The following is a 14706-nucleotide window of genomic DNA, read 5'->3' as shown; positions in this document are numbered from 1 at the left end:
TTCTGCAGGGGTGGAAGATGGTACCAGTCAACCCTGCACCAGAGGAGGAGCCCGAAGCCGCCACTGAGAGATGGAGGACCCCACACCTGAGCCCGTCTACGTGGATGTGGACAAAGGACTGACCTTGGCCTGCTTCGTCTTCCTCTGCCTGTTCCTCGTCGTGATGATCATCCGCTGCGCCAAGGTCATCATGGACCCTTACAGCGCCATCCCCACATCCACCTGGGAGGAGCAGCACCTGGACGACTGAGGCGCGGGCGGGCAGGGGCAGTGGGGAGGGGCCGAGACCCTGGCGCTCCCTGGACGAGGTTGCCCCGGGACACACCTCCGTCCCCTGGCCACCAGCCTGCCAGCGCCTGGAGGCAGGCGGGAACAGATTTGGCTACTGGGGATGGAGAAGGTTCACCTTAGCCTTGTCCACTCCCACACGAGCAGCAGGTTGAGATGCGTGGGATGCTGTGGGCAGTACCACGGCCAGGCAGTCTGGGGATGAGAGATCCATGAGTCAGTAGGCCTGGGTTCCAGGCTGGGGACTCAGTGTGAGACTATGGGCGGTCACCTTCCCTGGATCCCAAACCCCATTTGGCATTGGTTACAGGACAGATCATATAACAGTGGTCCAGTTTTGAGAAGACCCTTGCCCTGATCATGCCAAGTAGCACAGGTACTAGCCCCAGGGTTGCACAGCACAGACATCCACCTGAAACCCAGCCCCTTCCCAATGGGCTGGCAGTGGAGCCAGGGTGGTGACCCAGGGAAGCAGATGGATTCAAATTCACGAAAGGCACAGCGGCTGCTTCCCAACAATATTTTTTTAAAACTAGAATATAGAAGGGTATATTTTTTCCTGTTATAAATGAAATGTGTATTTTAGAAGTTTGGAAAAATAATAGAAGGGGAAAATAATACTTATAATTCCACTTCCCCAAAGCTGCCATCTTGATATATTTTCTCTCAGTATTTCTACATATATTTTTCAATAGTCAAACTGTGTGCATGGTGTTACATTGCTTCATATATAGAGCATGAACACTTTCTCATGTCATCAAACTCTCTTCAGTTCAGGTCAGTCGCTCAGTTGTGTCCGACTCTTTGTGACCCCATGAACCACAGCACGCCAGGCCTCCCTGTCCATCACCAACTCCCAGAGTCTACCCAAACCCATGTCCATCAAGTCGGTGATGCCATCCAACCATCTCATCCTCTGTCATCCCCTTCTCCTTTTGCCCTCAATCTTTCCCAGCATCACGGTCTTTTCAAGTGAGTCAGTTCTTCGCATCAGGTGGCCAAAATATTGGAGTTTCAGCTTCAACATCAGTCCTTCCAATGAACACCCAGGACTGATCTCCTTTAGGATGGACTGGTTGGATCTCCTTGCAGTCCAAGGGACTCTCAAGAGTCTTCTCCAACACCACAGTTCAAAAGCATCAATTCTTCAGCGCTCAGCTTTATTTATAGGCCAACTCTCACATCCATACATGACTACTTGAAAAACCATAGCCTTGACTAGACGGACCTTTGTTGGCAAAGTAACGTCTCTGCTTTTGAATATGCTGTCTAGGCTGGTTATAGCCATCATTTTTACTGACTGCAGAGTATTCCATTGGTGGATAGGTCATGGTGTAATAATTATCTCTGTTGGTCATATGTTTCTTTTTTCCCCTACTATTCTTCATGAGAAATTATTTCATCCAGTGACCTCTTGAGAGCACACAGTATATGAGATGAATATCAGACAGGAAGACCTGGCTTCTACTCTGGTCTGTCACTCTAAGGCTGTGTGACCTTGAGCAAATCAGCTTACCTCTCTGCACCTCCCTCCCTCGTTGTATAAAGGAGGAGGAAAAACCTTGCCCTTTTGTTTTGTGTAAGCCTCATGTGAATGAAAGGGCAGGAGGGGGAGTGCTTGGAATGTAAATGTGCCGTGGGGGGAGACAAGGAATAAGTTGTTGATTATAATGACTCCTTTCCCTCTTTTCCCACCCTTCTCACCCCCCTCACACTCCATCACCTAAATCTACGACCTTGCAGCAAGAATACTGGACCAGAGTCCACAAACCTGGTCCCGAGTCCCAGCTCCTCTACTTTCTTGCCCTGTGATCCCAAATAACTCAGCCTCTCTGATCCCTAATCTCCTCATCTGTAAAATGAGGGAATAACATCTACCTCGCAAGGTTGTTGTGAGGATGAAATGAGAGAACATGGGCAAACATTCATGTCTTTTCTTGATTTTTACCACCCCCAGGAGAAGCCAGGGGTCTGAACTGGGAGAATGAGGGGTCTGGGTTCCCCTATCTCAGAGGAACCTGGAACCCTGGGTTTTCCTCAGTTCCCAGGGCCCTTCTGAAAGGCCAGACCTCCCAGCCAGGACCTGGTCAGAGGAAACGTTCACAGCAACCTCTCCCACCCAGCACCTCACCTCAAGGAATATGGTGTCTACTAATTTATGTAATCATCATTGTCATCAGTAATCCTGCAAACACAATATAAAGGTAAATGAGACCACCTGAACACCCCATGATTCTGAAGGTATTTATTTTATGCCTCTAAGGCATTCCTGCCATCTGCCTCAGAAGTGCCCTGCAGCTGGGAAGAAGCTCAAGGCTCCCTTCCCATCACCTGCATCCCCGCCATCAGTACCACCCCATCCCGGCTCACCTGGGAAATAGCTTTCCAAAGCACCGTCACCACTAGGCAACCACCTTGAAAGTGAACAAGGGCACCGCTGTTCAGGTGGCATTCCAGGGCATTTCCAGCTGTTCCCCATGCCACCCTCCACTGTGTGGGATGCAGTAAGGGACAGCTGGCAAAGGCAGTGGACTGAAATGCATTGGAGGCTCCGTCTGAGGGAACAATCTAGAGCAAGGACCCTGTGCATTGCCTCAGGCCCAGCAGCAGCCTTCACTCCGCAGCCTACCTCAGAGACACCAAGCACTTCTGTGCAAAGCTCATCAGCATGGATTTACAGTGCCAATCAGAACCAACTCCCAATCGGCAAAGATCCTGAGGAACCAGAGGTCTTGAAGACCTCACTTCGAGATATTTTAGAGCTCTAAGGAGTGAACAACAGGTGCCTGAGGGCTGTAGTACTCAAACCCTGATGAAGGACAAATAGCACCTGCAACAATGAGGAACTTGCTAGAAATCCAAAATCATGGACCCCCACTCCAGACCTCCAGAACTCTAAGCTCTGCAGGTGGAGCCCAGAAATCTCTTAGCAAGATCCACTGAGTGATTTCTATGCACAAACGTGAGCTTCCCAGGTGGCACAGTGGTAAAGCATCCTCCTGCCAATGCAGGAAACTCAAGTTCTTTCCCTGAATTGGGAAGATCCCCTGGAAGGGGAAATGGCAACCCACTCCAGTGTTCTTGCCTGGAGAATCCCATGGACAGAGGAGCCTCGCAGGCTACACTCCAGGGGGTCACAAAAAGTTGGATGTGACTGAGCATGCACACACATTAATTAAATGCTTCAATATGTTTTTAGAGAAGGATATGATCAATTAGTTTGAGAAGCACTGCCCTGGGGGTCCTCTGGTCTCACTTATTTCTTTCTCACTCCTAGAGTTGCTAATATTTCCCACCCTATCTCTTGTGACTTTTTTGGTGGCAAAGGGAAATAATAACATTTCAGCAAAAGATGGAAAATTTCAAAATCACTCCTATTCTAAGCCTCCAGATAGTAGTGATTTCCATTGTATGTTCTTGTGTTCCCTTCTCATCTTCGTCCACATGCAAAATATATTTTTTCATAAAAGCCTTCTGTTACAACATTTTCATCAGTATCTCATAACATTTCTTCACAAGCATGTTCCTGCTACAGTCTTCTGTTTATCATGTTAGTGGCTATAAACCGTACCATCTCGTGCACGTGCATAGTTATCCAGAATCCTGTTGTTAAGTATTTGGATTGCTTTCATTTTTCCCTAGTATACATGTTGCAAAATAAAAAGAAAGAAAGAAAGCTTAAGACAGATATGATGAACCCTGGGGCTTACTCAAGATGGTGGATAATAAATTTTAAATGACAGCTGCCGCACCTTAGAGACACACGGAGGAAGGAAAGCCATCTAAATATTTGATCATAATAAGGGAAAACCCAACTGAAAAGTCAAGCTTTTGTTGTTGCTTTAGCTGCTAAAGGATGGAGGAGATGGTCCTTTGTCATCAGAGCATCTTAGCCAGTTTGTAGCTGGCTGAGATGAAGTTAGGGCTTGGGATGGAGAGGTAAACTGTTCAGCAAAAGAAATGGAGAGAATTTTTGAAGACTGGAAGCTGGCAGAGAGAAAATGAAAAGCATCAGAGAGAAAGAGGTGTTGACCTCAACCCAGGATTTAAGGCAAAATATGATCAGAGAAAAAGTCCCCTTGCAGGGTATAGGTGATGGGGTCTCCAGACAGTGGTGTTTGGTGGTTGATTTTAAGTTGTTGCCTGTTCTGTGCTCTGCTCCAGTCCCTTCCTGTTACCGCAAACTTTCAATAAAGTCTGATACACAATCCACCTTGTGGCCGTGGTGTTTGTGGGGGAATAAAGACATCTGGGGAAAAAGATATCTGGGAAGTGGGTGATGTGAAGGAATGTTATCTGGAAAGGGATGTCACGCTAGGGTGATGTAGAGAAAAACAGCAGAAGCAAGAAACCAGTGACGGTCCCTAGCAGAAACATGAGCCCTGAGAATGCTCAGACAGGCTGGTATGACTAAGAGGACACTAGTTTTACCCGCCTGGTCTATCAATTTCCATCAACTCTGTTTCGTTTTTTCCAGTTAGTTGCTCAAATATCTACATGTTCTTATTGAATTGCTACTCTTTTTTTTAGCGGCAATGGGGGTGGCCATGCCATGCTGCAAGCAGGATCAGGGATGGAACCTTCCCCGCTGCACTGGATGTGCAGAGTTTTAGCCACAGGACCACCAGGGAAGTCCCTTCTTATGGAATTGAAACACCCATGACTCCCTCTCCTGTAAAACTGCCACAGAATTTGAGGCTAACCCAATCCAAAAGGAGCTGGTTCTGCTTCAAAACATCAGGTGGGGAGATTTCAAAGCCTGGCGTGTCCACAAGTGTGTTTCCACATCCACAGTCCTGAGTGTGTGAAGGAGGACAGCCTGCAGTGCCCTCTTTGCTTATGGCCCAGTATGCTGAGAGGCACTTGAGCCGAGCTCCCTGGTCCACGTTCACATACCCAGTCATTCCGTCCAAACAGTACACCAGGCTGGCTGTGTCCAAAAGGACAGACAGCCTCAGCTTTGTCAGCCCTGAATCCATAGGTCCTTGGTCATTGCCGGCTAAGATACTTCCTCCATGCTGAGGAGTTTGTCTTGGGGACCTGTATCACTCAGAATCCTAGCAGGAGAGAGATGTACCCCCAAAGCATTCCATGAAGACAGTTTAATGATGGAATATTTAGAGGTTGTCAGAGTCAAGGGAAACAAAAGAAGGGGACAAAATACCCATGGATGATCCACAGTGCAAGTCCATCACCACTTTATCCAGAAAAAAGGAGGAGAGGTTGTCCCCAGAAGCTACTGGACGAGGACTCCCCCCCAACCAAAGCCATGGCTACAGGCAGCCAATCAAAGCGCAGCTTAGTGGGAAAAGAATAAGATTCTCACCCTCTGCCCTCTAGTCTCCTGTCCCAGCAGCCAAAAACAACAGAAGCAAAAGGACAGGGAACTCTGGGTGACAGGGTTCACATATATTAGTGAAACGGAGCAAATGGAAACTAACCAGTACTGGGACTTCTCTGGTGGTCCAGAGGTTAAGACTCTGAGCTTCCAATGCAGGGGGTTTGGGTTCGAGCCCTGGTTTGGGAACTAAGATCCCATGTGCTGCACAGCTCGACCATAAATAAGTAAATAAATCCATGCCCCCCTAGATAATTGATTAATTAATGCCTCTAGATAATAAATTCAAGCCCCAAGTAATAAATAAATTCCTGTCTCTAGATAATAAATAAAATCAAGCCCCTAGATAATAAATAAATGAATTCGTGCCTCCAGATAATAAATAAATAAATTCTTCTCTCCAGATAGCAAATAAATAAATCCATGCCCCCAGATAATTAACTAATTAATTAATTAATCCCCCAGATAATAAGTAAATGAATTCATGCCTCCAGATATTAAATAAATGCATGCCTCCAGATAGCTAATTAATTACCTCATTCCCCAAGATAGTAAATAAATTCATGCCCCCAGCCTAGACCTACAGAATAGGGATATGGGATGAGAAGCAACTAGAGAATCTCCAGTGAAGCCCTGGGTTCTACAGCCAGTCTTCCTCGTCCCCATTGTGTTACATTGTCCCCATTTCCCCTCAGATGCTGGAATAAATTGCCCTGAACAGCTCAGTGGTCCCCTTCTCTGCCAACTAATGCAAGATGAGGAGACCCAGATGCCTACAGGATGATCTCAGCGTGGGGTGGGGGGTGGGAGGGAGGCTCAAGAGGGAGGATATATATATATATATATGAATATAATATATATATATATACACACACATATATAGTTAGGACTGATTCACGTTGTACAGCAGAAACCAATATAACATTGCAAAGCAATTATCCTCCAGCCAAAAAATAAAAATTAAATTATAAGAAAACATAGCAACCTTAGGATGCACCCAGTACATGCAGCAGAGTGGTACACACGAAGATGCTACACACTGCTCAAAACCCCAAAGAGGTTCATAAACCACTGAGCCTCTTTCTTCATAGTGGATGGCACAAGGAAGCCAGGTTTCTCACCTAAGAGGGGATATCCCAACATGCCCCCAGCCGCTGGAACCCAAGAAATTTCTGCAATATGGAGGGCACATGCAGAGGCCCCACACTGACCTTGGCGGTGCCTGCTACCCATCGAGTCTTCCAGACACAGGGTGATGGCAGAAACTAGAGACAGGGCTGCCATCCTTACTGCCCGGCCACTGAGCACCCCCTCTGCACCAGAACAGAGAAGAGAGGTGCCTGGGGGTCCCTGCCTTCAAACGGGGGGTGGAGAGAAAGACAGACACATGGCTGCTGAAGACTTTCCATGTTAAACTAGAGCACACACTTGAAGCCAAGTCATGAGAAACCCTAAAGGAGATCTTCTATTCAGATCAGAAGGGCTAGTGTTGAACGTGGCCTGAAAGATGGCTCCAGGGAGTGGGCTTTAAGAGACAGCAGGATCTGTGCGAACAAATCATTTCCCCATGGAAGCAGCAAAAGCGAATTTTATTTGGAATGAAAATTTTCATTTTAAGAAGTAAGAGATATATTCACTTGTTCATTTTAATTATCGTTAGTATACATTGGAGATGGGCTTCCCAGGGGGCTCCGTGGTAAAGAATCCTCCTGCCAGTCCATAGGGGTTTGCTCTCACCTTCTGGCACGCCCATGTGCACTCCACTCAGCAGAGGCAGTTAGCACCATGTCATCAGCACAGCACGACTGAGCACAAGCATCAGTATAGCAGCCATTCGTGAGGCGCAGTGGGTTAACAAGATGATCGGGGTCCCACACAATACAACAAAGAAGAGCGGGCAAACCCTGGAGGGAATACAATTAAGGTGTGCCACCACCTCCTGCCTGACGAAGGTGACTCTTTTTATTATCTTTATTGATCGGGATGCAGCAGAAAGTACTTTCTGGTACAGTGGTTCTCAAACTTTAGCATGCATCAAAATCACTTGGAAAGTTTGTTCTAACACAGTTTCTGGACTCCCACCCCAGAGTGTTTAATTCAGTGGATCTTGTTGTCTGTCCTTTAATTTGTCAAACAAAGTACTATAAATTTTTTTTGGGGGGGTTGTTTACTTTTTAAAGTGTAGTTGATTTGCTATGTTGTGTCATTTCTGCTGTACAGCAAAATAGAAGTCCTATAATTTGCATTTTTAACAAGTTTCAAGGTCCTTGCCTCAGCTAAGAGACTTTATTGACACACACAATTACCTGGCATTGCACGGTTCCCTGGCACCGCAGCTCTGCAAGCCAGACCTTCGTCTGTCCTACAGCCGAGGAAAGTCACTTTACCACTGCATGCATGCCTTCTGCTTCTCCATCTGACACTCCAGTCATGAATTCAAGACTTGGAGTTTATCTTCCTCTTTCTGCAAACTCTTCAGGGCAATCAAGAGCAGCCCACCCATCCTAGAATCCATGTAATCATCACTATTCCCCTAGCAACTAAGGGCCAGTGATTTTTCAAAGAATATTTGTTCATCTATTTAGCTGTGCCAGGTCTTATTGCTGTACACGGGGTCTTCAGTCTTCACTGCGGCGTGTGGAATCTTTAGTTGTGGCTTGTGTGATCTGGTTCCCTGACCAGGGATCTAACGTGGGCTCCCTGCATTTGGAGCACAGAGCCTTAGCCAGGGGACCACTAGGGAAGTCCCACCAATAACTCTTCTCCTAGTGTTTTACTCTCAACCTGCACTCCATCCTATGCCAACACTGATAATACGCCAATAACTGATAGCATTACACAATATAGAATATTCATGTCCTGCCCCCTCCCCCCAGTCAGGAGGTTACTCTGTGGTCATCTAATATGCAAGAAACCCAGTTCCAGCATGTTATTTTCAGAGCCTGTTTCCTGACGCCACTCCTGGTACCAATGGCTTTATTAGTCAGGAAGCAACTGAAGAGGGTTTGATTGATTGAAGAGGGTCTAATTTAGGGACTATTTTCGAAAATGTAGGCAGGGTTTAAAAATGCAACACAAATGAACATATCTACAAAACAGAAACAGACTTGCAGACATAGAGAACAGGCTTGTGGTTGCCAAGAATCTCTCTTGTGGGAGAGAGAATAGGGGAGGGAAGAACTGGGAGTTTGGGATTAGCAGGTGCAAACTAAAATCTATAGGATGGATAAGCAAAAAGGTCCTACTGTATAGCACAGGGAACTATACTCAGTAGATTGTAATAAATCAGGATGAAAAACAATATATATATATATATATATACACACACATGTATATGTGTAACAGTCACTTTGCTATACAGCAGAAATTAAACACAACCTGGTAAACCAACTATTTTTCAATAAAAAATGTTGAAAATATAAATAAAAGAGAGAGAGAAAGGATGGTGGCTAGTTCAGGGTTGATGACCACGAGAAGCCACTGGCAGCTCTTGCTTAGGGAAGGAACAGTGGAACCAGAAACAAGCAAATGTTATTGAGCCACAGGTAGGCAGGGAGATGCTGGCACAGAGCCACCCAAACCCTAGCCCAGCAGGGAAGGAGTGAGGGGCGTGGGTGCCCCTGCCTTCTTTCTCCTCTTACATTCCACCCTCAGCCTGTGCCCCCTTGACCGAAGCCCAGGCAGAAGCCAGAGGGCGGGTGCCTGGGTGACGTCATCCATGGAGGTCTTCCTCCTCCCAAGACACAGCAGGACAGGGAAGGATGACCAGCAGGGCTGGAGGAACAGAGGGAGAGGAACCTGCATGGAGCCCCGGATGCTCTTCCTGCCAGCAGATCGTAGGCATGGCCCAGCGAGAGCTTCTGAACCGACTTTCAAACTGTTAACTATCTGGGAGAGGGGATCAGTGTCAGTCACTGATGCCTCTCAGGCTTCTTATGACGTTTGGTCCACTCTCTCTCCTCCCTTCTGCACCAAGAACAGGGTAACCTCACTAGGTTCTGTTGTACTCACTGCTCCAAGAAAAGGGGTGTCCTCTGGCCTAATACAGTCATTAAGAGGGACCAGGGAACTCAGAATCCTTCAGCCTGACTACACAGAGAAGCAGCTGATTAATCCACGCCTCCTCCCAGTAATCATACTCCTCCCCTAGGGGTCATGTATCATATTGTTTGATAGCATGTAGAATCTCCAGCTACCTTCTACTGTCGTAAAATATTGTAGTGCTAAATCTGGTTTTTGCATTCTTGTATTGTTTCTGGGGGGGTTCCCAGGCGGCTCAGTGGTAAAGAATCCACCTGCAAATGCAGGAGATGAGTGTTTGATCCCTGGGTCGGGAAGATCCCCTGGAAAAGGGAATGGCTACCCATTCCAGTATTCTTGGAAGGGAAATCCCATGGACAGAGGAGCCTGGCAGGCTACAGTTTATGGCATCACAAATGAGTCAGCATGACTGAGCAACTAAACAACAACAAATATTACAAGTCAGCCCCATTTCATATCAGTCAGTCCATTAAGCGGGGAAACATTGGGTGTCACCTTGAAGATGGAATGGGGACTCCGGCTTCCTATGAATAGACACTAAGGAAAGCATGACTCCACAGGGCTGTGATGGGATGACACCCACAGGGCTGAAACTTGGACTACATCAGGAGTGCTGCAGTGACCACCCTTAAACACACGATTTTTTCTTTCTCTGCTCTGCTCAGATACTCAGTCGTGTCCAGCTCTCTGTGACCTCATGGACTGTAGCCCAACAGGCTCCTCTGTCCATGGGATTTCCCAGACAAGAATACTGGAGGGAGTTGCCACTCCCTTCTCCAGAAGATCTTCTTGACCCAGAGATCAAACCCAAATCTCATCTCCTGCATTGGCAGCTGGATTCTTTACCACTGCACCACCTGGGAAGCCCTTTTCCTTCTCTTGGATTACCAAATGCAGCTGTAATATAACTTGGAAGAGCTTCATATTGAGCTCATAGTGATGAGATGGGTAACTCTGTGATGCAATGCCACACATGTTTATGAGCAGCTACTGTGCTGGGTTTCCCTGGTGGCTCAGTGATAAAGAACCTGCCTGCCAATGCAGAAGATGCAGGCTTGAATCCTGGGTCAGGAAGATCCCCTGGAGGAGGGCATGGCAACCCATTCCAGTACTCTTGCCTGGGAAATCCCATCGACAGAGGAGCAGTGGGCTATAGTCCATGGGGCCGCAAAGAGTCTGACACGACTGAAGTCATTAAACAACAACCTGTGTAAAGGGGTTTGAACACAAAGTCAAGCACAACCCTGCCTTGAGAAGTTAACTTCCAAGGATCAAAATCAAGGTTCCAACCACTGTTTCAAAATTAGCCCTAGATGTCCAAACCTGTGGAGTCGTCTCCGTTCTACCGCTCTCTAGTTATGTGAAATGAACAAGTCTCTTCATCTAAAGGTTTTTTTGATGTGGACCATTTTCCAGGTCTTCGTTGAATTTGCTGCAATATTGCTTCTGTTTCATGTTTTTGTCTTTTTGGCCATAAGGCATGTGGGATCCTCATTCCCCGACCAGGGATCTAACCCACACCCCTGCATTGGAAGAAGTCTTAACCACAGACCACCAGGGAAGTCCTCAAGTGTCTTCATTTACACAAAAAGATATCTGAGACAGTGTGGGTAAAGGCACAATATTGCCTGTAGGCCTGGGGAGGAGGTAGGCTTTCCCTGGGATCCATGCTCCAGAGGGCCTCTCACAAACACACACACAAATGAATGTACTCAAGAGCACATGGGGGGACTTCACTGGCGGTCCAGTGGTTAAGGCTCTGCGCTTTCACCGCAGGGGACAATAGTTCCATCCCTGGTCGGGGAACTGATTTCACATGCCAAGTGGTGGCCAGAAAGTGAAAAAAAAAAAAAAAAAAAAAGAACACATGGGCCCCTATCTCCTTGGGACTCAAGCCCCAGGGAAACATCTCTTCACACCTCTGGGTTATGCCCTCAAAACAAGAGCGCCGTGTGAATGCCACACAGCTGTGTGGTGGGTCAGTGCCAGCGCTCTCGATGGACACTTCCGCCCTCCTGCAGGGGGCGCAGGGCCGCAGAAGCACTGTGGAAAGAGAATCTGATGGTCATTAATGACTTCCTACAGCATGAATGCAGCTGGTGATTGCCCAGCGTCATTTCTCAGTCCTACCCTAACTTCATTTCCTTGTTTTTCAATGTGTGGTTCTGACGTGGCATCCACAACAGTTGCACATGGCAATTAGGGCTCATTTTGCAATGTCAACTAATTCATATTAATTTATATAAAATAAACAGAGAGTGATACTAACTCTTTACTTTGCAACCAGATGACCCTGAACACTAGGATTGTAAATAGTTTTATTTTTATAACAGGTATTTAGTAGGATTTAATTGAATTAAAAATAAATTTAAACATTTCAACTTGATTTAAATAAATTTGATGTTAATGTTCTTTAATTATAATTTGTATCTTACCTTTTAATTTTAATAGATAATTTTGAATGTCAAAGAAAAATTATTGAAGCCTTCCCTGGTGGTCCAGTGGTTAAGACTTCTCCTTCCAATGAAGGAGCTGTGGGTTCAATCCCTGGTCAGGGAGCTAAGATTCCACATGCCTCAGGTCCAGAAAACCAAAGCATGAAACACACGCAATATTGTAACAAATTCAATAAAGACTTTAATATGGTCCCCATCAAAAAATCTTTTTTAAAAAAGAATAACTGGAAATTAATATAAATGTTTCAATTTTTAACATTAAGGTGTTGAAAATATTTACATTTCATACACTTTGAGTGTAACTCAATTTACTTTATCATCATTTATATTAGTCTGTCAATAAAACCCAAATTATGTGAATAGCTTAAGAGAGTATAATTAGTGATTCTAATGAAATTAAGGCAAGAAAAACTAACTTAAATAATAAAATTTTATTTTAAAAATATTGATATAGCAATTCATGAATTCATATATCTTTAGTGCTCATCCCACAGTCGCCATCTCATTAATATTCTTCAAGGGCAATGATAATTATATTCATTTATCGTTGATATTTGGTGAATTTTCAATCATATAAAAACCATAGCTTTGCAAATATTTTTGTTTTGTAATTATGAAAACATGTAGGCCAAGGGAGAAGAATAAAGAGTATTTAATAGTTTGTGGCTTCACTCATTTCTCCTAAATACTGAGACATAAGTGAATCTCCACGTATATTCTTGGCCAGGCAGAGGTGGACCTATGAATACAATCTGTCTAAGCTTAGGTCAGAAAAGAATTTCCAGACACAGAGCATTTCAGAAAGAAGCGAGTTTATTAAGAACAAAGAGCAGAGATGATGTGAGCTCTGCAAGCACAGCAGGCTGACCTCCTGACAGGCCAGGGAGACCCCACGGGATGCTGTTAGAACGGCGGGCTGGCTCAAGGGAGAGCCGGCCATTTTCATGGGTCAGTAGCCAACTTTTATAGTCTCAAGACAAGGAAAATTCCTGCTGGAAGGGTGGCATTAGGTGATTGGTTAGGGTGGGTATTTTTACCAGTCAGGGAGCTAGCCGGTAAGGATCAGGGCGACTCACGGCAACCTTGGCTAGGGGGTTCAGTCAGTTCCAGAGATGACCTTGGTGCTGGGCTCCATGTCTGTGGCCTTGGTATAAGACCTCGCACCTGTGACCTTGGGATAGGACTCCACAAATGTTCTGTGTGTCAACTTGGCTGAGCCATAGTACCCAGAAATTTGGTCCAGTATTAGTCTAGATGTGGCTGTGAAAGTATTTTTCATATGAGATTAACACTGAAGTCAGTGACTTTTGAGTAAAGCAGATTACCCTCTCTAATATGGGTGGGCCTCATCTAGTCAGCTGAAGCCTCAAGAGAAGAAGGCCTGCTCTCCCTGGAAGAGGAGGGACTCTGCAGGGGATACCTTCAGACTCACACTGCAGCTCTTCCCTGAGGCTTGGGCTGCCCAACCCACCCTTACCCTGCAGATTTTGGACTTTCCACAATCACACATGTGCACGCTAAGTTGCTTCAGTTGTGCCCAACTCTTTGCGATCCTATGGACCCACTAGGCTTCTCTGTCCATGGGATTCTCCAGGCAAGAATCCTGGAGTGGGTTGTCATGCCCTACTCCAGGGCATCTTCATGACCCAGGGATCAAACCCATGTCTCGTCTGTCTCCTGCGTTGGTACGCAGGTGCTTTACCAACAGTGCCACCTGGGAAGGCCAATCACCTGAGCCAGTTCCTTGAAATAAACCTCTCTCCCTATAAATCTCCTGTAGGTTCTGTTTCTTTGGAGAATTCTTCACCAATACAAGTGTCATTATTTTCCCATATTCCGGAAAATACCAGGAGGCCCAGGATGTCTGATGAAAAACATCAGAACCTCACTCTCACTAATAAAAACCAAAAAACAAGTTAAAGAATGCCTCTCAAGGAAGCAGTACACACCTTGACCCACCAAGTCAAACCAAGAACACAAGGACTTCCTGGTAGTCCAGTGGTTAAGACTCCAAGCTTCCAATGCAGGGGGCATGGGTTCAGTCCCTGCGATGGGAAATTCTGCATGCCTATGGTGTGGCTGTAAAAAAAAAAAAAAAGCAAACAAACGAAATAACAGAACAAAAACCAAGAACATGAGTAGGCATTGTGCACAGCCATGCCAGGCTCAGAGCATGAAGACGGAGCACAACAGCTTTATTACTGAGTGAAGAACCAGGCCCACAGCCACAGTGGGGGCCCCCTGATCCCCCCAGGGAGGTGTAGGGGGCGGCGTGCCAGTCTGGTGTTTCTGGGAGAGCAGAGAGGACCTCAGGCGACCGAGAGGGCAGGCAGCACTTTCCCCGCACACTGGCCGAAGCCAATGCGGTACCCATCCCCCTGGCAGTGCCCTGCAACAGAGAGAGGACAGGGGGTCAGCCACAGAGCCGCCAAGCTCAGGGAACCAACGCCCAGGCAGCCACAGCACTGGTCAGCACACGGCTGGGCCCAGGGCAGAAAGGCACCATCAGGATGATAAATAGGTATATTCGACAGAAAACTACCCTCCCCAGGACCTGGGCAGAACACCAGGATGGAACTCCAG

The 14706-nt window shown here is 46.3% G+C and overlaps 2 protein-coding genes across 4 annotated transcripts in view; one reads left to right on the top strand and one right to left on the bottom strand.

Annotated features, from left to right (window-relative positions):
* CTXND1 (cortexin domain containing 1) overlaps positions 1–4496 on the top strand; it is a 48441-nt gene extending 43945 nt beyond the window's left edge. The window contains exon 3 of the mRNA XM_027957129.3: positions 9–4496. Coding sequence (XP_027812930.1) covers positions 71–250 — 180 coding nt within the window. The 5' untranslated portion in view covers positions 9–70 and the 3' untranslated portion in view covers positions 251–4496. The remainder of the gene's footprint in view (positions 1–8) is intronic.
* A 9758-nt stretch (positions 4497–14254) lies between these two features.
* The window catches only part of FAH (fumarylacetoacetate hydrolase), a 32653-nt gene continuing 32201 nt past the window's right edge, over positions 14255–14706 (bottom strand). For all 3 annotated transcript variants that reach the window (XM_042235147.2, XM_015101934.4, XM_015101935.4), the window contains one exon: positions 14255–14512. In XM_042235147.2, coding sequence (XP_042091081.1) covers positions 14433–14512 — 80 coding nt within the window. In that variant the 3' untranslated portion in view covers positions 14255–14432. The remainder of the gene's footprint in view (positions 14513–14706) is intronic.

This window comes from Ovis aries, chromosome 18, assembly GCF_016772045.2.
Source record: "Ovis aries strain OAR_USU_Benz2616 breed Rambouillet chromosome 18, ARS-UI_Ramb_v3.0, whole genome shotgun sequence".
In the NCBI taxonomy this organism is placed as follows: domain Eukaryota; kingdom Metazoa; phylum Chordata; class Mammalia; order Artiodactyla; family Bovidae; genus Ovis; species Ovis aries.
Note: the sequence above shows the minus strand (reverse complement) of the source record. Positions and strands in the feature narration are given on the sequence as shown.